We start from the raw sequence: 21,741 nt of genomic DNA, 5'->3' as shown, positions 1-21,741 counted from the left end.
CAGCTCGCTCCCCGTGGAGATGAGGATGTTTGCCTAGTTTTGGCTGTGACAGCGAAAGCCCTTCATTTTTATTATCGCTCGGTGGCTCTTCCGACGACACACATCAAAGATAACCGGAGATAGAGAACCCCCATGAACGTGAAAATAGAAAGAAGAGCCATTGCAGAAGTCTAGATCAGGGATTACATGAAACCGAGGAGGAAGATGCACCCGGGTAAAAGGTTTGGCAGGTGAAGGAAAGATTGTGAGTACTTAGCCATCAAAAGCTACTCTCTCTCTCTCTCTCTCTCTCTCTCTCTCTCGAACAAACAAAGAATTATACTACAGAGACGAATTGGATCCCTATACAAATCTTTGTTCCCCACTCTTGCGGCCCATTTGGACCCACAAATCAGGTTCTTAAAATCACAACACTCAAGCAGAATAGAACAAAAATAAAAGAAAGAGAAGCGATGGAAGTATTCTTTCACAAGCTGAAAGAACACTGTCCATTAATTTAAAGGGTTCTTTTTTGCACGCCAAGCTCACCTTCTGCAAGTCAAAAGAGAAGAAGAAGAAGAAGAAGAAGAATAAGAAGAAGAACAAGAAGGAAAAGGGGGAGGGACAGTCTCCGTTTCCTGGATTCGAAGCTCCAATTGGATTGTTTGTTTCTACCATGCATGCTTAGGATCTTACTGAACACGGTGGGATGACGCAAATGTGAATTCTCCTCGCCTCTACTGTGAACTGGTGTGGTTGTCCTCGTCACTGTCTGCGCTTTGCTGTTGCTGATGGGTGTGGGCTTGGTGATGGTGATCCATTGGGTGGTGGTGCTCAGAATTCATGCTCAGGCCACCTCCTCTATTATACGCGTTGAGCGCCGCAAGCATGCCCAGGTTAGTCTCGGACGTTCCCAGGCCGAGATGCTGAGCCGCCACGCCGCTCGTGGGCTGCTGCAGCACCATCGATCCCAGCGGCAGAGCACGGCCACCTTGGAAGTCGGCGGCACCAGGTAAGTTTACTCGTGACATGAATTGGAGTGGCGCTTGGATGGTGTTTCCGCCGCTGATCCCGCCGCGGTACTGCCCGGCCATGGCCGGGAACGTCCAGATGGACGGCTCTGAGGACCCGGTGGCCGCGGCCACTGCCGGCGCGGCTGACCCTGCGGACATGGGAAGCATCCAGAACGCTCCGCCAGCTGCGCTGTTCGGGGCAACTGCCCACATTGCCGCCGCAGGGAGGATCCCTGGCGACCTCGTCAGTCCTGCAGCTGCTGCGTCTTGTTGCTGTGATCGCTGCTGCAATTGGAGCCCGCTGCCCGCCCTCACGGACTTGGAGACCGACGACGGCGACGAGGGGCCGGCCCCTCCGCCTCCTTCCTGCTGCTGGGGAGGAGTCTGTTGCTCGTCTTTGAAGAGATCCTCTCTAAATCGTTTCCTCAAATAGGTGTCGGTGGAGTCGCCACCGCCACTGCCGACTCCGCCTTGTAAGCCTTCCCCGATCTGGTCGGCGGACAGGAGCTGGTGCTGGTGGGGATGATGGTGGAGCTGGTGGAAGCCGAGCATTGCGGCAGCACCAGGGTCTGTCACCAGCTCGAAGTCGGGGCGGTGGTGGGCGAGGGCGAGCGCGTGAAAGGAGAGCGGGGCGGACTTGGAGGCCGGGGCGGAGAAGGAGGAGCCGCTACTCCTCAGCGAGATGTTGAGCGTGGAGAAGTTGGCTGGGATCGTACCGGTACCAGTGGCAGCTATGATTGCCGGCTCGGCCTGCTGCAGCAGCCACTCGATGGTCTCGCCGTCGGTCTTGTGCCCGAGCTCCCGCGTCAGCTGAAACACACGTGCGGCGCAGATAGCCGGCATGCGGATCCGGCGGCCGCGGCCGTCGACCTTAGTGTGACGGTCCTTGGAGGATCTTTTGGCCGGGGTGCCAGCGACTGCGAGCTTCTTGGACGCCTCGGCAGCGGGGGAGGAGGAGGAGGGGCCAACGGCCCCGCCGGGGTCAGGTTTGGCGGTGGAGATGGCCAGGGAGGCGTCGACGACGCCTCGGCCAGACGCACCGTGGTGGATGATGGAGCCCATGAAGGGGGCTACGGAGCCGCGGCTCTCGAAGGCGACCTTGTCGAGCGTCGACGGCCTGCTGTTGCTTCCTTGCTGCTGCTGTTGGTGATGATGGCCAAAGTAGTGCTGTTGCTGGTGGTGTTCCGAAGTGCTTCTACTGCTGCTGGTTCCACTGCTGCTGTTGCTATTTGTTGGAACTCTTCCCCCTCTACCTCCTCCTCCTCCTCCTCCTCCTCCACCTCCATGCCTACCATGCTCACTTTTTTCCATATCTTCCTTTACTGTTCTCTAATCTCCCCTATAAATCCACAGCAATTATTTCCTTTTCCTTTTTTTTCTCTCTCTCTCTTTTCCTCTCGAACTCTATATATTTCTTTATGAGATTTTTCGTAAAAAAAAATCCGAAGAAATAATAAGAGGAAGAGAGAGAGAAAGAGAGAGAGAGAGAGAGAGAGAGAACCTAGTTAGGGTTTGCGAGGGGGAACACGTGCAGGGGGCCGCTGCATACTTGGCTGGAAGACTGGCGTGGGGCTCTCTCCTCTCTTGATTCACTGTCGTCCCCTGTGCGCGCGCGTCAGTGTGGGCGAGAATGGAAGAAAGAAGAACGAACGCACGCGAGCAAGAGAGAAAGGGAGAGCGGATGGGAGGTGGGGAAGACGCAACTTTAGATCGTTTAAACGCACAGACACAGAAGCGAGACCGAGAGAGAGTGTGTGTGTGTGTGTGTGTGTGAGTGAGTGAGAGAGACTACCAATAAAATACGAACACAAAGAAGGAGATGTGTTGAGAGGAGGGGAAAGCAAAGGAGGGTCGCGGAGATTTAGATCCTAAACCCTAATTCCCTCAGGCCTCAGCTTTTTTCCCCCCTTCTCTTCTCTTCTCTTCTCTTTTCCCTCACCCCTCTCTCTCTCTCTCTCTCCCTCTTTCTTATGATTCCTCTCTCTCCCTCTCTTCCTTTCTCTGTCACTGCTTCGAGTCTGAGAACCACTCGTGGGGCCTCGAACAGAATAATGAATATAGACTGCTGGTTTAGAAAGATGCAGTTAAAAACCTAGCAAACCCATGTCTCTTTCACTTCATTCCATCACTGCCCAATGCTAATCTCACTTCCTACTTGGTTGATGCAGGATTCAGTCTATGATTATTACTGCTCCCCTGCGGTAATATGGAGCAGCAGCAGCAGCAGCAGCAGCCAGACATCGCAGGTGGGCGTCAGATAAAGCATCTAATGCTGATGACAGCTCATCCCAACACAACCATCTCTTCTTTTCAAGAAATTTCCTTTCCAAAAGAAAAAACCTTTGCACACTGACCCCTCCAGTCGATGCAGCAGACTCCTCCTACCCTCGTAAGATGATCCAGCAGTAGCAGTAGAATACTCATCTGCCAGTCAACTCCAGGTTGCCCCACCTCGCCCCCTCCTTTGATGGATAGATACAGCAGCACGGACATCCCCAACTTTATCCCCCGCTTACATTATGATCACAATGTGTTTGATTATTTTACTCCATCTTGGCCTGCCCGCCTCTCTCTCTCTCTCTCTCTCTCGACCGGCCTCTGGTGCACCAACTCGCGGAGAGGAGATGGTTAGGAGGCCGGTAGCGATCCGATGTGTCTCCTTCTTTTCTCTTCTTTTGATATGTGGTCTTTCATGGCGCCGATCAAAGCCTGGGGAAGCCTTCCTTTTGTTGACTCCCAGGTGGATCACCATGTCAATGGGTTGCTGCACCACACGCGACTGGGTGTCAGGACCCGGCTCGAGCATCGAGCCACCACCTGACCCACGTGCGCTCGGTGGCCTGCCCTGCGCCCTGCCAAGTTGCAGAGCAAGTTGGAGAGGGGGGCAGGAGAGGCAAGGAAAGCGAGGTGCGGATTCAAATACACGGAGGAGTAATGGTGTATTATATGGCGGCCTCTGGTCACCAGACACAGCAGCATCGCTGTTCCTGCATCACCCCCACCTTTGTTGGCTACTCCGTATGTGAATTCCTGACGGTGACCCCTCCCGCGTCCCCACCCCATCCCATCCCATCCCACTCACCGATGCCATAATTTGAAGCAACGCCGCTCCGTCCGCGTCCGTCTCCGTGGCTTCATTCCACAGAAGCGTATCAGATTTGAGCTGGTTTTGGGTTCTTCACCGGCCAAGCTTCCACTGTTGGGAGTGAAAGCCGCGCCAGGGGCTTTCCTATTGTGAGGGAGACGGGTGAAGCAGGGGAGGTGGAGGGTGAAAGCCAGCAAGTACAGCGACTGCATGGCTTCAGCTCTGCTTTCGCCTGCGGAATGGCGCGTGCGTGCGTGCGTGCGTGCGTGCGTGCATAGTTACTGCGGTAAAAAGAGACGCAAAGGCGGAGGAGGAGGAGGACGGTGATCGATCAATTATTGTGAGCCGTAGAACTGCATGCTCTCCTTTCCATTTCACCGTCCTGCTCGTACGGTCTCTCTCTCTCTCTCTCTCTCTACATAAGCTTAGTGGATTCTCTTGAGCTGGTCAGCTTGTGTTTGAGATTAACACGAGTGCGAATGACGCCAACTGAGATCTCAGCAATGGTCCTGTGCCTGTCTTCCTCGCGAAACATAAGAGATGATGGTTGTGCAGAAGAGGAGTGTAGCACTTTTGGTATGAGAGTGCGGCGTAGCCAAATCTATCACTGACATTTAATGGAGGGTTTCCTGATGCAGGTGGGGATGGTAATGAGGTGGGTCCTCGAGCTGCAACTCTTTCCACATTTCAAGCTCGAACAGTCACAGGTAGACAACTTCATGTTGGAGCTTGCTAAAACCATCATCCTGACTCCATCATCTCTTCACATGCCTGCCTTCTGGCATCCCTCTTTCCTGCATTGATTGACACAGGCAAGGCTTGATCTCACCCGTACCATCCAATCTTGGTACCCCAGCTAACATCCATTAATCAATCAGTCTCCACACTGAGCGCAAAAGATGAGATTAGGAGGTGAGTTAGTAGATGGAGAAGCAGCATTGCATTTGTTGCACTTCTGCGATGCGATGGGGGTTCTTAGGACAGCTTAGTGAGTGGCATGGAGCTTAGTGAGTGGCATGGAGCTCAATCTACATCCATATGATTCAAATAATCAGACGAGAGACCATATATTTGACATGATAACTATTCATTTGCATCGAGATAACTTGAAAAATTAAAAGAGAATAATAATTAAAAATATATCATAAGATTTAACATAATTTGATAACTTTTACTTAAATTAGTAAAGAAAAATTAAAGTTTTCTTCGTGTCATATTAATCACAAAGTCTCGTGTAGACCTCGAGGAACTTAAATTCTAGAGAAACTCGTAACACATAAAATACTCATTACATATTTCTATCTTTTCATCAAAAACTTAAAAATATATATAAGATATTTATAAGGGAATCAAATCTTAATTGTGTGTATTTAGATTTTTTTTTATCCTTCTAGAATATTGGCTTCGAGGAATCCTAAAATATGATATGATGATTTTAATATAATAAAGCTGTTGACTCTTTCTTATTATTATTACATTCTTAAATTTAAGGTATTGGATTATGGATGTTTAAGATTAATCGAGTACTTTCCTATGGGTCTAAGCTTTTGAGATAAGTGATCATTCATACAAAACTATTCAATGAGTTTGAATTTTATGTATTTTTAAATAAAATTAATATTTATGAAATAATTATTTTAATTGATATAAAATATTAAAAAATAACTAATCAAAATCAAAGTACATACATCTAGAGAAAAAAAAAAATCTAAGCAACCAAACAATCCACAAATTAAAATGGATGAAGATGGACTGACTCTCCTTCTCACGTGAGGTATCGTATCGTATTTTCTATCGATAAAATTCTAATTGATTCGATCCGAGTCGTTTTTTTTTTATCATCTCTGTTTAAACCAAATCCTAGATAAAATTATAAATCTATTCCACAACTTAACATTTGAATCAAAGATAAAATTACAGCCAAGTAGACAATTCATCATTTTAGGTGGCCTTTGGTAGTCACTTTCTACGGCCAAAGTTGTAGAGGACCTACACCACCATATTTGATTCCTTTCTTAAAAGATTGGGTAGCAGGACCAGATCTCAATCTGAACCAGTGGGAAGGAAAAGGCTAGGAGGACTTTAGGTCAAGCTGATTTGACACCTTCAGCCATTAATCTTGCAAGTTGTAATATTCCAATCATGATTCTTCCCCTACTTATTCAAATATTAGACTCATGGATGCAAGCTTGGCATGTCTCCTTTTCAAGATCCAGAGAACAAACATCAGGAACTCTTTTTCCACATACCAAGCCATCAAGTTGGCAAGAATGAGAAAAAGACTAGGATTGATTGAGCTAGAATAGCATTTAATGGTGCAAGCATCCATCAAGGCAACATGGAAATTATTGGAAATCATTGCATGATGGCCTCCTTTGACAGTGCATGTCCTTTTAATTATTATTGGAGGTGTAGTGAAACAACAGGCAATAATAGTTCAAAGTTTTTACATTTAGTGTGTGCTTTTCTTGTTATTAGTGTCTTTAATCTTCTTCTCAAAGATTTTACATTTAGTATTTTCAAATAAGAATAGATTTATTGAGGCAAAAGACAAAAAAAAAAAGAAAAGAGAGCCTAATGAGATATGATTCATTTTGTTGAAATATTAAATTAAACTTTATAATTATATAAGAAATCAATATAATAGTTTTAGTAAAAATTAAGGTTCATTTTCTTGTAATATTATTAAATTAAACTTTATGGTTAGTGAAATAAAAAGCTCATATAGGAAATTGGATTCATTATGTTGAAATAATAAATTAAACATTGTGATTTAAGATTTATAGTAAAATAAGGTTCATCATATTACAATATAAAATATATCATAAGAATTTGGATCCATTATTAGTAATTGAAGTTCAAATTGTTGACTGATACACTTCTTTCGCTTCTCTTTTGTGTAAGGGAAGTATAGGGTGGGGTGGTATGGGATTCGATGGACAGAAACCATGTATGATCAATAAGAGGCTGGAAGAAGAAGAAGAAGAAGAATGATTGGGGAAGATGGTGAGGCATACGGCGGAGGAACTGCTCATTTGGCTGCATCATTTAGCCATGCAGATGATGGGCACGGCTGCTGTTTCTTGACAGCACAAAGTGCAGAATCCACCAGGCGATGGCTACAGGGAGGAGATTGCTCCGCCGAACAGATCCGTGGACATCTTAAGCCACGAACAGTGCTGAGAGGAAAGGCAAGAAGGTGATGTCGACGCCATGCTGAGAATGCCACACACCTGCACGGCCTTCGGTGTGGTTTGTGGAGGAGACCTGCCTCCCTGGACTGCACCAGTGCGGTGATAAGCATCATGTGGTGTGGCACATAACATCACAGGAAAGCGAAGCGGGATTGCATCGCTGAAGTTGACCTGTGACAACATAATATCCTTTTTCTTCAAGTAAATGCCACTGCGAAGCTGCTGTTAGATGATCGAAGATGACATCGGAGGAGGAAGACCACAGACACCTCAAGTAGAATCTGATACTACAATATTTCGGTAGAGCTTCTTCTACACATGCTGCATATAATGTTTATAGTTTTCTAGGGGTATATATATATAGTGTTAAAAGCATATATTAGATCCTTTCTTAACAATTTAAGTTTTGGATAGTTTTAGTTAGCAAATAAAAAATCCTTTTTTTTTTGGACGTCTCGACTTGCATCATACACTCGGATTTTGTTCATATGTTAGGTTTGAATCGATTTACTTATTATTAAAGATGTAAAAGTATATATCGAGAAAAATTAGAATTTAAATTTTTTTTATTATCCAATCAAATAGTTAAAAATATAAAAAATAATTAAAATCAAAGGAATATATATTTTATTTTATTTAATAAAAAATAAATGATGATAATAGATTTTGATCGTAGGATGTTGTTATCGATCATCATCATCATCATCAATCATTAAACTCTATATTAGCTAAAGATAATTGATATCTTAAATGTGACTCGAAAATATTTATTTATTTTTTAATATATTTAATACAATTAAAAATAAAAATAGGGTAATTTTTTTGAATTTTAAATAATATTATTACAAACCCACATTTCTATTTTCTCATAACAAATGGAAAATAATAAAACGGTTATTCGAAAATTTCTAATTACTCAAAAAAAAAATCAACAGATTTTTAATTACTTTTATTTAACAAAAAATTCATAAAACAAATTATTCTTTTACGTGGTAAGCTCGAAATATGCAGGCAGACGCGATCGGCCCGACGCTTGCCACATGTACCAAATAGCAGCCGAGAACCGGGGAGGGTGTCCGCCGCCGCCCATGTCGCCCCGTCTCTTCCTCGCCCCCGGCTGCCAGATAGAAATGCCTTTCGCCGTCTTTCTCCGGTAGGTTTCATCTCCCGCTCGGCCACCGAAAGAGTGCTTTTTTTTTACTCTCCCCCTGTTTTCTTAGTAAATCTCTCGGTATTTTTGCTCGATTCTAATTCGGTCATTAGAGATTCGGGTATTCTCTGTGTGAAATCAATCATTTATGCCTTCGGAGCTGCTATCTAATCTGCAAGTTCCCATCTTGATCCTCGATGTCGGAATGTGTGATCGTGAATTGCTAGTTGGGCTTCGTTGGATTTCTAGGGCTCAAATAAACGCTTGGTGTCTCTTAATGATTCCTTTGGTCGGTGTGTGTTCAAGAAAGCTTCTTTGGGTGATCGTAGAGAGGATTTAAGGGTCGTATCGAGTTGCATGTGTTTGAGACTCCCATCTAACATTGTCCAAATGACCTCATTAGCAATGAATGCTTCACTACCAAGTCTTCTGCAACAGTGCTTTCGATGCAAGTCATTGTCATGTTGACTTTGGTGACATAGTAATGAAACTTTCTTCATGGCCGGCTCATGAAATCATTAAGGATTCCTTCTTCTTTTTGGGTGGAAGAGATACATCAGAGTCATGGGATGAGCACAACTGCAGTGATGCACTGCAGCTTATTTATATTGAGTTTTCCTCAATAGACAATTTATGACTCTTTTTGTTGTTCATGCATAATGTACTTATAATTTGTGTCATTAATATGAAAATATTGAGGTGGATAAGATTGAAAGAAAATTATTTTTATTTAATTGCTCTAATACATGTAAAATCGGAGAGCATGATCATGTGCTAAAAACACCTATGTATATCATATATATTACAATTAAAATATTAATTAATTAATATTAGTGATAACTAGAAGATATAAAGAAAATCTTAAGCTATCCATCCATATTAAAAAAAATCTATATATAATATATATTATAATTAATAAATGGTAGGAGGAGACAGAGAGAAAAACTTAATATATCCATGTAGTTGCTATAATAGTAGTAGTTGATCATGCTAAAAAAACCTATATATATATATTATAATTAAAAATATAAAATAAATAATATTAATGATACTAGAAAGATCTATATAGTTGTTCATAATATGTGTTACTATCTTTTTGCCAAAGCTTAGATGATAGGCAGTTGTTTGTTCAACTTGATATGTTTGGCATTCATTGAATCATCAAAAGGGATTAATTAATGTACAGAATGATCATATTTATGATTCAGTGGTGTCTCTCCTTTGGAATTCTTTCTTTGATTTGTACATCATTTTCACAGGACATTTTCAATAAATATTTATATAATATATATATCACAAATAATTGAAGTAAAAAACCATGAAAAATTAGACATTTTCAATAAGTTCTTGGATTAGTGTTTTTCATTCAACAAAGTCCCAAATTGAAGATGGCATTAATTAGGCCCATGTTTTTAATTATTGTTTACGATATGAAAACAATAAGAATTTAGGGTTAAATTGCATGCTATACTACTTTTAAGGAAAATGAAGACATCAAGCAAAATTAATGATATATAGCCCTCTAATTTATGTTTCATGTATTTATTTTTTTAATACTAAAAATGTGCATAAATATTTAGTCATCTTCAGTCAATCCCACAAATAAAATTTCTAAATAATATCTAATTCCCTTTAGAGATATATTATCTATATTTCTACAATTTGTAATTCCTGTATTTATATCTTTAAAATTAAATTTTCAATAAAAGTATTAAAGAGCATTTAGATATTTAAATTTGTTTTTCTGAAAAACTTACTAGTAATCATGATTTGTAGTTATTGAATTAAATTTATTAGATCGATTAAATTATATATATATACACACTAATTAGAAACTATGTTAAAAGCCCTTCTTAAAAATAGAAAGAAGAGAGATAGGTGTCATCGAAGGCCCAAATGCCGTTTCTTCGTTACTACGCCTTGGGCTTTGATTGTTGCAGCTCATCAGCCGGAATACAAGTCTCTTCCGCCACCTCCCTGTTGATCCCAACTGCCATGAGAGGTCCCGTTCCCCCCCCTCTCCCCTTTCTACCCGAGGATAGAGATCCCGATCCGACCCAATCCCATCACCACGTCCCGCCTCAATCTCCTTGTTCTTGAGGGGAAAGACAGGAATTGCGAGCGAGGGATGGACATCTTGATCGCGCAGATCCAGGCGGACCTGCGGTCGAACGACGCGCTGCGGCAGTCGGGGGCGCTACTGCAGGCGCTGCAGCAGTCGGCGGCGGGGCGGGACGTGTCGGCCGTCGCCCGCTCTACCTGCGAGGAGATTCTCGCATCCCCGGCCTCCGCTGTCTCCAAGAAGCTCGCCTTCGACCTCATTCGGTCCACTCGCCTCACCCCCGACCTGTGGGACACCGTCTGCTCCGCCGTCCGCTCCGACCTCGACTTCCCAGACCCCGACGTCGCCGCTGCCGCCGTCTCCATCCTCTCCGCCCTCCCATCCCACCGCCTCCCCCGGCTCGTCGCCGACGCCCACCGCGAAATCGCTGCCTTCTTCGACTCCCCTAGCGACACCCTTCGCCTCGCCGCCACCGAGACCCTCGGATGCGTCCTTGCCCGCGACGACCTCGTTCTCCTCTGCCACACCGCCCCGGGCCTTCTCGACCGCGCTTCCGCCTGGTGGGCCCGTATCAACCAAGGCACCCTCGACCGCTCCGACGCCGTTTCCCGTGCCGCCTTTGAGGCCGTCGGCCGTCTCTTCCAGGAGTTCGAAACCAAGCGCATGAGCCGCCTTGCGGGGGACAAGCTCATCGACGGCGAAAACTCCTTCGCCATCCGCTCCAACTGGGTCGTCGCTGCCATCGACCTCGTCTGGAAGAAGCGCAACGCCCTCATAGCCCGCTCCCTGGTCCTCCCCATTGAGAGCTTCCGTGTCACCGTGTTCCCACTCGTCTTTGCTACCAAGGCCGTGGCATCTGGCTCGGTTGAGGTATTCCGGAAGATCTCCAGGCTGGGAGGGAGCAGCAACGACAGGAGCGCTTCTGCCGCAGCGGACTCCTCGACGAGCGCTGAGAAACACGTGGGGGTCTCGGATGTGGTCTCCCATCTCCTTCCATTCTTGAGCTCGTTGGATCCGCCTCTGATATTTGAGGTCGGGATCAATATGCTCTCGCTGGCTGATGTTCCGGGAGGGAAGCCAGAGTGGGCTTCAGCGTCAATCATTGCCATTCTCACACTCTGGGATAGGCAGGAGTTCTCTTCTGCTAGAGAAAGCATTGTGAGGGCTGTCGTCACGAATCTCCACCTTCTCGATCTCAGCATGCAGGTGCACCGCCAGTCCATTTTGTCTACTTAGTGGTCTTTTATTTACTTATCTGTTGGTGGTCTCAATAGCCAAAGATGACATGAGCTGATCTTTTACATGCTAAAGAACTTAAGCGAGCAACTACATATGCAAAAAAGGCAGCCAGGACTTTAGCAAGTCTAACTAACCAAATGCTGCCACCAGATCTTTATTGCATATGCAAGCTCTAACGTAGTAAATATCAAGAACACAAATCCAAACACAACCAAGCATTTATATATATATATATATATTCATATATGTATGTACATGTATATATACACATGTGTATATATGTATGTGCATGATGTATGTACACAAACCCAAACACCTTGTTGTTTGTTTGGCTTTTTCATGTTTAGACTAGATTAGTGATGTTAACTTACTTTCTAGTAATGTTCTTTAATAAACAATAGAAGACTAAAGCACTAGGTGCTGATCCTATTCAAAGATATGATTTTTCAGAACATACAATATAAGAAATGGTAAGAGTGCTGCAAGATTTGCCTGATACTGTACTTTAATTACAAAGTTTATTTTTTCTGATAATTCAGAGGGGTAAGTGTAGGTATTCTTTACTCTGATGGAGTTTTGTAGGGTTAATTTTTTTTCTCATTCCTCCTTATTTCAGGTTTCTTTGTTTAAGAGGCTGCTTCTGATGGTGAGAAACCTGAGGGCAGAATCAGATCGTATGTATGCTCTGGCATGTATTTGCCGTACAGCCCTTTGTGTCGATCTTTTTGCAAAAGAAAGTGTGCGAAGAGGACAGAAGCCTCTTCCTGGAACAGACATTACCTCACTTTTTGAGGATGTAAGAATAAAAGATGATTTGAACAGCGTAATAAGTAAAAGTTTGTTCAGAGAGGAATTAGTTGCTTCACTAGTGGAAAGCTGCTTTCAGTTATCTCTTCCGTTGCCTGAGCAGAAAAATTCTGGAACGGAGGGCAGAGTCATTGGTGCTTTAGCCTATGGAACTGGTTATGGTGCACTGAATTGGACAGAATCAGCTTTAGAGGTTGTGGAAGTGTGTCGGCCATGTGTTTTGTGGGACTGTGATGGACGAACTTATGCCATTGATTGTTACCTGAAGTTGCTCGTCAGGCTCTGTCACATTTATGATACAAGAGGAGGCGTGAAAAGGATCAAAGATGGTGCTTCTCAGGAGCAGATTCTGTATGAGACTAGGTTACGCAACTTGCAATTACAACTTATCAAAGATCTGCGTGAGGTTAGTAGCATTATTTTTGTCACAACCAAATCTGATACATCTTTTTCTCGTGGAAAATGATTGTGAAGAAATGCTAAGGCATTGCACATATGCAGGAACTTGCAAATTTGTAGTGAGCAAGCATGAAATAATAGAGATAAAATACACTAGTAAATTGCCATTTTCTGCATTAAGTTCAGTACTTTTCAAGATTGCAATGAAACAACCAATTTATTTTTGCATAAATGCCTCTTTTTTTCTCTCGTATTCAATTTTTTTCTTAAATTTGGCTGAATGTTTTTACCGTCGGGTGCTTGGGAGATTATCAGCTAGATGTAATTGTTTATCATGCTCTTTTTATGCATCTGTTTTGAATTGGTAAATTAATATTCCTGTGAGGCTGTAATAGTATGAGACTATGATAATCATATAAAAAATAACTATCAAAAGAGACTTTTGTACATATCAGTTCATTTGCTTTATTCAGGATGAAAATGTGACAGTGGCTTAACCCTTTCAGAAATATTTGAAGTTGCCAAGGCTCCTTTCTCGTTAAAACAGCCTACTGTCCTCTTTAACAATATCATATGTGCCTTAGCCGTCAATTGTAAAATAGCAATTGCATGTCGTTCTATTGACTCTCATTCTTCTTCTTACGTGTTTTATCTATTTTGTTTATACAAACACACATATTGTCCTCGCCTGCCTACTTATCATGTTAAAGATCTATTTTGCTCTGCAAGGTGCATACACCGAGAATATCTGCACGCTTGATTTGGGCCATTGCTGAACACTTTGATATGGAGGGTCTTGATCCACTACTAGCTGATGATCCAGAAGATCCATTGAACATATTTATATCCAATATACACAATATGTTGTTTAATACTGATTCCTCTGCAACTACTTCAAACAAGCTTCAAGATGTGCAAGCAGTCCTTATTTGTGCACAACGTCTAGGTTCACGGAATCCCAGAGCAGGACAACTGTTGAGTAAAGAACTTGAAGATTTTAAAGGTGGTTCCATGGCTGACTCTGTAAACAAGCATCAAAGTCGCTATATATTGCAGATGTTAAAATTTGTTACAAGTCATCCAGAAAGCAGGTCAGTCCTTTGTGCACGTTACAAGTTCAGCAAGTGTGTTTTTCATCAGTTGATTGAGTTTATTATTGTGTGGAATTATCTGATTAGATATGCATTTTAATCAATTAGATACTTAAACTAAGAAATGTGTTTCAGTTGTTGATTATAGCATTTACCAAAAAGCTTAAAAATGATTGAGAAATGCTTCAGTTAAGTCCATTTTGGTAATGCATTTGTCTTATATGTTTGTGTTGTTGTTGACTCCAAGAATTGTTCTCTTGATAGGGCAATAAACACTGGTCATGTTGTTGTAACTGCATTTACCAAGACAAGGATATTTTTTAACTAAATATACACTTTTCTTTGGTTAAGTTGATGGGTTCTCAAACTGAGAGAAATAAAGATAAGTTGATAAACATGTGCTGCTAGCTTGGAAGGGTGTCTACTGTCTAATGCTCGTAACTTTACATCTTAGGTAGATATTTGACAGATCGGAGTCTATTAATGTTATTAAAGACTGTTAACTTTTACTTAGATCTCCTATCAATGAGGCAGCATATTTTCTTCGGAAAGCCACAACATGTTCATATAACTAATAGATTAAACATCCTCATGGAATGAACCATATACTGATAATCTTGTTTTTGTGTAGCTTCTGACATGATTTTTAGAAAATTGATGTTTCATATAATGCAAAAATTGTTTCTTTTAGTTGTGTAGAATGCACTACAGTACTCAATAAAAACAAACTTGCAGATGATATTTTTATCAGGACAAGTATGATTTTGTTCTCCTAGCCTAATTAATGTAGAACTTGGCTACAGAAAGAATTTTGGAGCACTAATATGCTTATTACCAAGGTTTTGGGAATTGGCCAATCATAATCTGATGTAGTCCAGCTTTGGTCCTAACTTTTATCTAATTGATGATTATCACTCAATCTAATTCTGCAGTTGATTCGGCGTGAATATGTTTGGATTGGCTGATTTTAGATGGAATGTAGCAGTAAGTGACCAACTTCAGCAGAGAGGACTACATAGAGGAGGAAATAAGAAAAAGGAGAGTGAGTGGACAAGAGGATTGTGGAATTGGAAGTAGAGGTGGAGAAAGAAATCTGTTTCTTGCTGGACACCTTTATTGCATGTTCAGTACTTTTAGCTGATATTTTTTTCCATGTTCATCATTCACACTCTTAAGGCATATGAAGCGAATGAGAGAATGAGACAGGGTACAAGAGATAGGATTGGAGATTGGAGGATACATGGGCAGTATACGAGAATGCACAGTCACATATTTTGATGGTTGGTGGGTGAGGAAGGCTGTTGCAGTTCCAACAATTCTGATGAATCCTGTGACACTAAAAATGAACTGCCAAAGGGTAGATATTTATGGAAAACATTCCTGACCCTTTTTTGAAACAATGGATATGCACTTCAAAAGTAGATTTAAATATCTCCAGTATATATTTTTTTTAAATCCTTCAAATTTTTTCAAGCTTATCATGAACCTTTATTCTTATATGGCCACTTAGGTGCACGGCATATTTACACTGGGGCATACCAAATTAAGTGATACTGCATTAAGTACTGCTCCACTATCACGGTCTTAGCTGGAATTGCCTAAGGCGTGAGGCACCCTTGCGGCAAAGACGCGAACTTAGCTTGCGTTGCCTAAGTCGCGAGGCACCCTTGCGGCAAAGACGCCAACTTAGCTTGCGTTGTCTAAGTCGCGCTTCGCTCTTGCGATTTGCGTCCGCAAAGATCAGCCCACTTGCAACCTCTTGCAGGTCCCGAAAGACCTGTAAAAAGAGAAAGTTGATTAGTTCGAAGAACGAGTGACGGACAAGTCCCGACGTCTCGCGAAAAGGGGAAGCTTTACAAGCAATTCAGCGAGCACCTTACATTCACAAGAGAAAAGAGGGAGAGGGGAAAAATAAGGACTTTAAAAGGTTGAATGAACAGCTGCAAGTCCACAAACAGCTGCTCACTGAGTGCCGGGCACGACAACAAGTTCCCGCCAAGGTAACGTGCGAACTTGCGAAAGAGTGTTTAACGCTCGACACTATACCGAAGCCCCATCCAGCCCTGTGCCACCCGGGTGGTTCCAGGGTGCTGAGATGGCTGACGTTTTGCGTGCAGCAACGGGCTGCAGAAATCAGCCCGTGGTACGCGAAAACGGAGCTGTTTTGGGACTGTTTTGCTCAGTTCGGTGAGCGGTCGCATTGTAGCACTGCAACTTGTTTGAACTTACATTTTTACAAGCAAAAGGACTTAAAACCAAGTCAAAACATGCTGCCAAGCAGCTGTACATGTAGATTAGAGCGACGAACGGTTCGTTGAACGAAGTTGTTGCGGGTGCGCGACGACCGTTCGTGACACCATGGTGCCATTGTGGATTTTTTTCTTATACTTCCATCTTGTGGAACTCAACTCTTGGGGTACAATAGTAAATCATTACTCTAAAGCATGGATCCAAGAGGCTATTCAGATCCATGAATAAAAAATTTGTGGTGTTGCTAAAACATGGGAAGAGCATGAAGTAATTAGTAATTGCATTTCTATATGTATGTATTTTGTTATGAAAGATTGATAAAAACAATGTACAGGTTTGCTCCTGTGCTAATGTCTTTCATAGTTCGATCATCTGACTCAACTGTAGTTCTGTGTTGTTTGAAGCTTGGACTTCTTTTTTGATCTTTGTAGCAACGAATGCTGTAAACTATTTGATGCTTTGAAGAATGACTGACATGTAATAATTTTCAGATGGGTAGGAATTAGTGACACTATGGGAGATTATCCTTTTAGCCACCATAAACTCACAGTTCAGTTCTTTGAGACATCTGCAGCCCAAGACAGAAAATTGGAAGGATTGGTTCATAAGGCCATTCAAGAGCTCTGGAGGCCTGACCCCAGTGAATTGAGACTTTTGTTAACCAAAGGTGTCGACTCTAGTAAGCATAAAGTACCTCCAAAAGCACATTCTCTAACTGGTAGTAGTGATCCTTGCTATGTTGAAGCATATCATCTGGCAGATTCGATGGATGGGAGGATCACCCTTCACTTGAAGGTATCACACTTATATACTTTGTTGATATTTGTGTATGTTTCTTGATTTCAGATGGTTATTTCTGCTTGCAACCAACTTTTGCATATATTAGCATCTATAATTTTTGTATTGTCTTAATATTTCAAATTAAGAAGTGAGGGAACATAAACATTTTAGAAGTATTTCCAAGAATTAGCAGAATGTAGGAGATTTTGGTACTAAAACAAGAAGAAGGGGAAATCAGATAGGAAATCAAGGTGTATAGCATGATGATTGTATGGAGCTTATTCAGTTGTTGTGTAACTCTCATGTGCAAGAGGCAAACTTATGAGAAAGCAATAACAAAAAGCATGTTCATGGTGAGAATATTTGATAATCTGGAATCAATGCATATGGAAATTTTGTGTTGCAAGTATGAAAATGTTGGAATGTATGTTTGCGTCTAAAGAGAAAGATAAAAAAGGAAATGCAGATGATTGCACTTATTGAGGATAGTCTTGTTCATTGTCGTTTAAATTTGAATCACTTACAAAAATGACCTGGTTCAGCAGATTTTTTTTCATCTGCAGCTTAAGTGTGGCATGACTCACTTTGGGTTGTTTATTTTGGTGTGTAGCACTCAAGTCAAAGATCAAGATTGTTTGAACCTGAGATATAGCTAGCTAGTTTTTTTAACTTAGAGCTGGACGTTATCTTTTCTGAAAAGGAAACTGACAAGAATTCTAGCATATCCTGTTGGTTGGGTGCATTTCCTCCAGCCAATGTCTTTATTAGGTTTCTTGACAATCTCTTGTATGATAATTTTGTTCCTCATACGTTGTAGGTAGAAATATTGAGAATAACATGACAAGTCATCTAGGCTGGTCTGACATATCTTACTAATGTGTATTTAATTTTTTTGTTTGTCATGGATAAAAAAATAGAGTTACAGGAAAGTTGAAGTATAACTTAAAAGGAAAAAGTGACATTTATCTCTTAGTCTTCTTAAGTGAGGTATTGGATGTTGACTTTATATAATTTAGAAAGCCTAGTATCATCAAATTAGAATCACAAAAATCACTTCTTATTATTACTATATTAACTGATAATGAAACAATATACTTACAGTTAGACAAGCGTCCGAGTGAAGGGCAAGCAAATAGTTATTTGTCAAGGCTTGTGAGTTTGGAAATATGATTCCATGTACCACTGGTTTGCACTAGTTTATATGCAAAAATTTGGTATTTCTTTCTCACTTTCAAGCTAAAATACCTTTTTTGTTTTAGTTTGTCATGATCTCAACTCATTATATGCACTGATTTATTTAACTGCATTTGTAGTTGAGTATTATTTAAACTATGCCATCAAGACATATTAACCATTCTGATCAAATCAATAATTTCAGATCTTAAACTTGACTGAACTAGAGCTTAATAGGGTGGATATCCGGGTTGGCCTCTCTGGAGCACTGTACTTTATGGATGGGTCACTTCAAGCAGTTCGACAGCTAAGAAATCTTGTCTCACAGGTTTCTTTCAGGATTCTCTGCTAATTTTCTTGGATTTTGCTTCTGTAATTGCTACTTAATGATTGTAGGCCTTTTGGCTTTCCAATTTGCTTTTGCCTTGCTATCACTCATTGATGTGTGTTTATAACGTGCAGACACATTTAAGAAAATAACTTTATTGTCATTTGTTCGCACTTGCACATGCATACATACTGCAATCATATGCTATATATACAAAAAAGTGCCTCTCTATATTCATGAATCTATGTTCATTTGCGGATGCTGCATGATAAATCTGAAACAATTCTTTTGTTCATCTTTAAACAGGAGCAGACTTGTCAGTTATAGGTGGTTGATTGTATCTTCCAAAATCCTTACAGCCTGAACAAATCAGCACTTGTAAGCCTATAGAGCAGGAGTGCACTTTTAAGTTTTCCAAATTATCATAGTACATTAAGTGGAAAGTCATTTTGTGGAAGACATTAGTCTGGACTCTGCAGTATTTCCTTTGAACTCTTGAGCTATAAAATTAATTTTTTATGTTTTAGATATTATTGCATGATAAGTTCCAATTTTCTCATTTATTCCCATCATCAAATTGTGAAGAGCTATTACATTAAAGAACTGCAATGATATCAAAATGGACGAATGACCTACTTGATATGTCAAAATAATTATTTGGCTGTTGAATTCCAGCATCATATCACAAAAATGTCTACATGTAGGTTTGGGCATTTTGAAGCAACTTGTTGTCTCGTCTGGAGTCCCAATGCTTACTTTGATTGACTGGTATATGCTATATGGCAGTTGTTTAAATTTGACTGTTTTTTTTGTTAGAATGTGAATCACGTGGAATATTTTTTGCTGCATATAAGACATCGTTTATCTACAATATTCATGATGGAATCTGTACTAGCTTTGTAGCATGACTTAAATTTGTTTATCTTAGGATCCGGTCCTCAGCAGTGTCACTGTTGGTGTTTCACACTTTGAGAGATGTGCCTTTTGGGTTCAAGTTTTGTATTACCCTTTCTATGGAAGTGGTGTTTCTGGAGATTATGAAGGAGACTATGCAGAAGAGGATTCTCAGGTCATGCGACAAAGGCGTGTCTTAAAACCAGAGCTTGGAGAGCCCATGATTTTAAGGTGCCAGCCTTACAAGATCCCACTAACCGAGCTTCTCTTACCACATAAATGTTCTCCCGTTGAATATTTTCGCTTGTGGCCAAGTTTACCTGCTATATTGGAGTACACAGGTGCATATACTTACGAAGGCAGTGGTTTCAAAGCCACTGCTGCACAGCAGTATGAGGCTTCTCCATTTCTCAGTGGATTGAAATCACTCTCATCTAAGCCATTCCATCAAGTCTGCTCACACTTTATCCGCACGGTAGCAGGTTTTCAGGTAAGTGGATAGTTATATATGCATAGAAGTATCGAAATTCAAACTGCTATCCCTTCTGAACTGCATTCTGTTTCTTCTATGTGGATTTATACTTTCTAATTTCGAATATAAAACAAAAACAAGAAGTTATAATGGCCCATGGATGTGGCTATATTAATCTTTTCTGGCCATGGGGTGCTTTTTAGGGCGGTATCACTTGCTAGCCAAACTAAGAGCACTTATCTCTTTTTATCATTGTTTCTAAAATTTTTTCTGAGGTCTTCCTCCAGCTGTCATCAAAATCCTGGTTAGCATACCTTGTGGAGCACTAATAGTCTCCTTTGGATATGTTGATATCATTTAAACAATTTTCCACATTTTATCTTTTGTCAGAGTTACAACTAATTAGTATAAACATTTCTTTTTTATTATTTCTATCAACCGTATCCACCTATCTTAATATTTCATCTAAACAACAATAATTTTGTGTTCTCTAAATATCTGACATTTTGACCCATGTGGCATAACTGATCTTACGGTGGTTTTATAAATTAATTGTAATATAATAAATACTACATTAAGATCTGCAATCACATATCCTGTTTTACCAAAAAGCGTTTTGTAGCATTTTCATAGTTAGTTGATGTTTGGATTGTTGTGCTGATTGTAACAGTAGTTACTTGTGCATCACTGACGTCTCAAATTCTGATTCTTCTCGACAGTTGTGCTATGCTGCAAAAACTTGGTTTGGTGGTTTTGTGGGTATGATGATCTTCGGTGCCAGTGAGGTGAGCAGAAATGTTGATCTAGGAGATGAGACAACAACGATGATGTGTAAGTTTGTCGTCCGTGCTTCTGATGCATCAATCACAAAGGAAATAGGATCAGATCTACAAGGCTGGTTAGATGATATCACAGACGGGGGCGTGGAGTACATGCCCGAAGAAGAGGTTAAGATTGCGGCTAAAGAGAGGCTAAGGATTTCTATGGAAAAGATAGCCCTGTTCAAGGCAGCCAAACCCCCACCACAGCGTCCAAAGGCTGAAGAGAAAAAGGAGGAAGATGAGAAAAACAAAGAGAATGTGGATGAGAACGGTAACCCCAAAGAACCTTCCACCTTATCGACTCTGACAGCAGAGGAAGTGGAACATCGTGCTCTTCAGTCGGCAGTTCTACAGGAGTGGCATATGTTATGCAAAGAAAAAGCCGTCAAAGTTCAGTGAGTTTTGGTTTTCACCTTCAAAATTTTGGCCATTCATTCTACCTCATAATTCTTTTGTTTTTTGATAATTCATTTTTTTGTTGATTGCAAAATTCTTGTCTGCGTGCACATGGTAAGTCAGCCTTGTTAATATCTGTGATCTTGATTGATGTCGTCTTGTCCGGTTTATACATAAACCGAGGGGAGTTGTTCCCCGGTTTCCTTGGATCAGAGTGTACAGGATGAAAAATAACGTGAATTGTTCTTTTACAATCATATATATCATCACCTTGAACAAAAAAGAAAACTGTTGTTATTTTTGATCTCTAGAGTTAAAAGAGATCAAGAATTGGGTTGTAGTCATATTTGATATCAATTTTAGATTTTTTTTGCTACTGGACATTGATAATTTTAATATCGAAGACTGACCTCCTGTCCATCTTATAGCCAATTCGGATAGGCAATACGTCAATTGGACATGCTAGGTAAGTATGATAAGTAAAGAGGACATATAAATGCTATAGAAGGAACTTCTCTAAGCATGACGTTTAAGGGGGCAGGCAGGCCCATATATAACATATGGTATAAAACGGATTTCTCTATATCGAATGTGTAATTTTTTTTTGT

The 21,741-nt window shown here is 41.2% G+C and overlaps 2 protein-coding genes across 3 annotated transcripts; one reads left to right on the top strand and one right to left on the bottom strand.

The window, feature by feature from the left end:
• Positions 1 to 284: 284 nt before the first annotated feature.
• On the bottom strand, positions 285 to 3,091 carry LOC135641139 (transcription factor TCP8-like). Its single transcript, XM_065156225.1, has one exon. The coding sequence runs from the start codon at positions 2,301 to 2,303 to the stop codon at positions 717 to 719; it is 1,587 nt and encodes a 528-aa protein (XP_065012297.1). The 5' UTR covers positions 2,304 to 3,091; the 3' UTR covers positions 285 to 716.
• A 7,214-nt stretch (positions 3,092 to 10,305) lies between these two features.
• Positions 10,306 to 21,390, top strand: LOC103988087 (protein TPLATE). 2 transcript variants are annotated; one of them, XR_001978816.2, is made up of 7 exons: positions 10,306 to 11,689; positions 12,339 to 12,935; positions 13,658 to 14,019; positions 16,761 to 17,064; positions 18,428 to 18,550; positions 18,857 to 18,928; positions 19,479 to 19,618. XR_001978816.2 is itself a non-coding variant. In XM_009406603.3 (7 exons), exons 1-7 carry the CDS (start codon positions 10,550 to 10,552, stop codon positions 21,134 to 21,136), a joined length of 3,483 nt encoding a protein of 1,160 aa, XP_009404878.2. In that variant the 5' UTR covers positions 10,313 to 10,549; the 3' UTR covers positions 21,137 to 21,390. The 2 variants fall into 2 exon arrangements, 1 of the variants encoding a protein (XP_009404878.2); XM_009406603.3 differs by lacking the exon at positions 18,857 to 18,928 and adding an exon at positions 20,636 to 21,390 and having other exon boundaries at positions 10,313 to 11,689; positions 19,479 to 19,934.
• The last annotated feature ends 351 nt before the right edge of the window (positions 21,391 to 21,741 follow it).

The sequence above is a fragment of the Musa acuminata genome, chromosome BXJ3-6, assembly GCF_036884655.1.
Source record: "Musa acuminata AAA Group cultivar baxijiao chromosome BXJ3-6, Cavendish_Baxijiao_AAA, whole genome shotgun sequence".
Taxonomy (NCBI): domain Eukaryota; kingdom Viridiplantae; phylum Streptophyta; class Magnoliopsida; order Zingiberales; family Musaceae; genus Musa; species Musa acuminata.
Note: the sequence above shows the minus strand (reverse complement) of the source record. Positions and strands in the feature narration are given on the sequence as shown.

What these genes read in the sequence shown, in the direction of transcription:
- LOC135641139 (XM_065156225.1), bottom strand. Translation starts at nt 2,303, where the DNA reads ATGGAAAAAAGTGAGCATGGTAGGCATGGAGGTGGAGGAGGAGGAGGA.
- LOC103988087 (XM_009406603.3), top strand. Translation starts at nt 10,550, where the DNA reads ATGGACATCTTGATCGCGCAGATCCAGGCGGACCTGCGGTCGAACGAC. An exon ending in TTATCAAAGATCTGCGTGAG is followed by an intron (nt 12,936 to 13,657) that starts GTTAGTAGCATT and finishes TTGCTCTGCAAG; the next exon opens with GTGCATACACCGAGAATATC. An exon ending in GGATCACCCTTCACTTGAAG is followed by an intron (nt 17,065 to 18,427) that starts GTATCACACTTA and finishes CAATAATTTCAG; the next exon opens with ATCTTAAACTTGACTGAACT.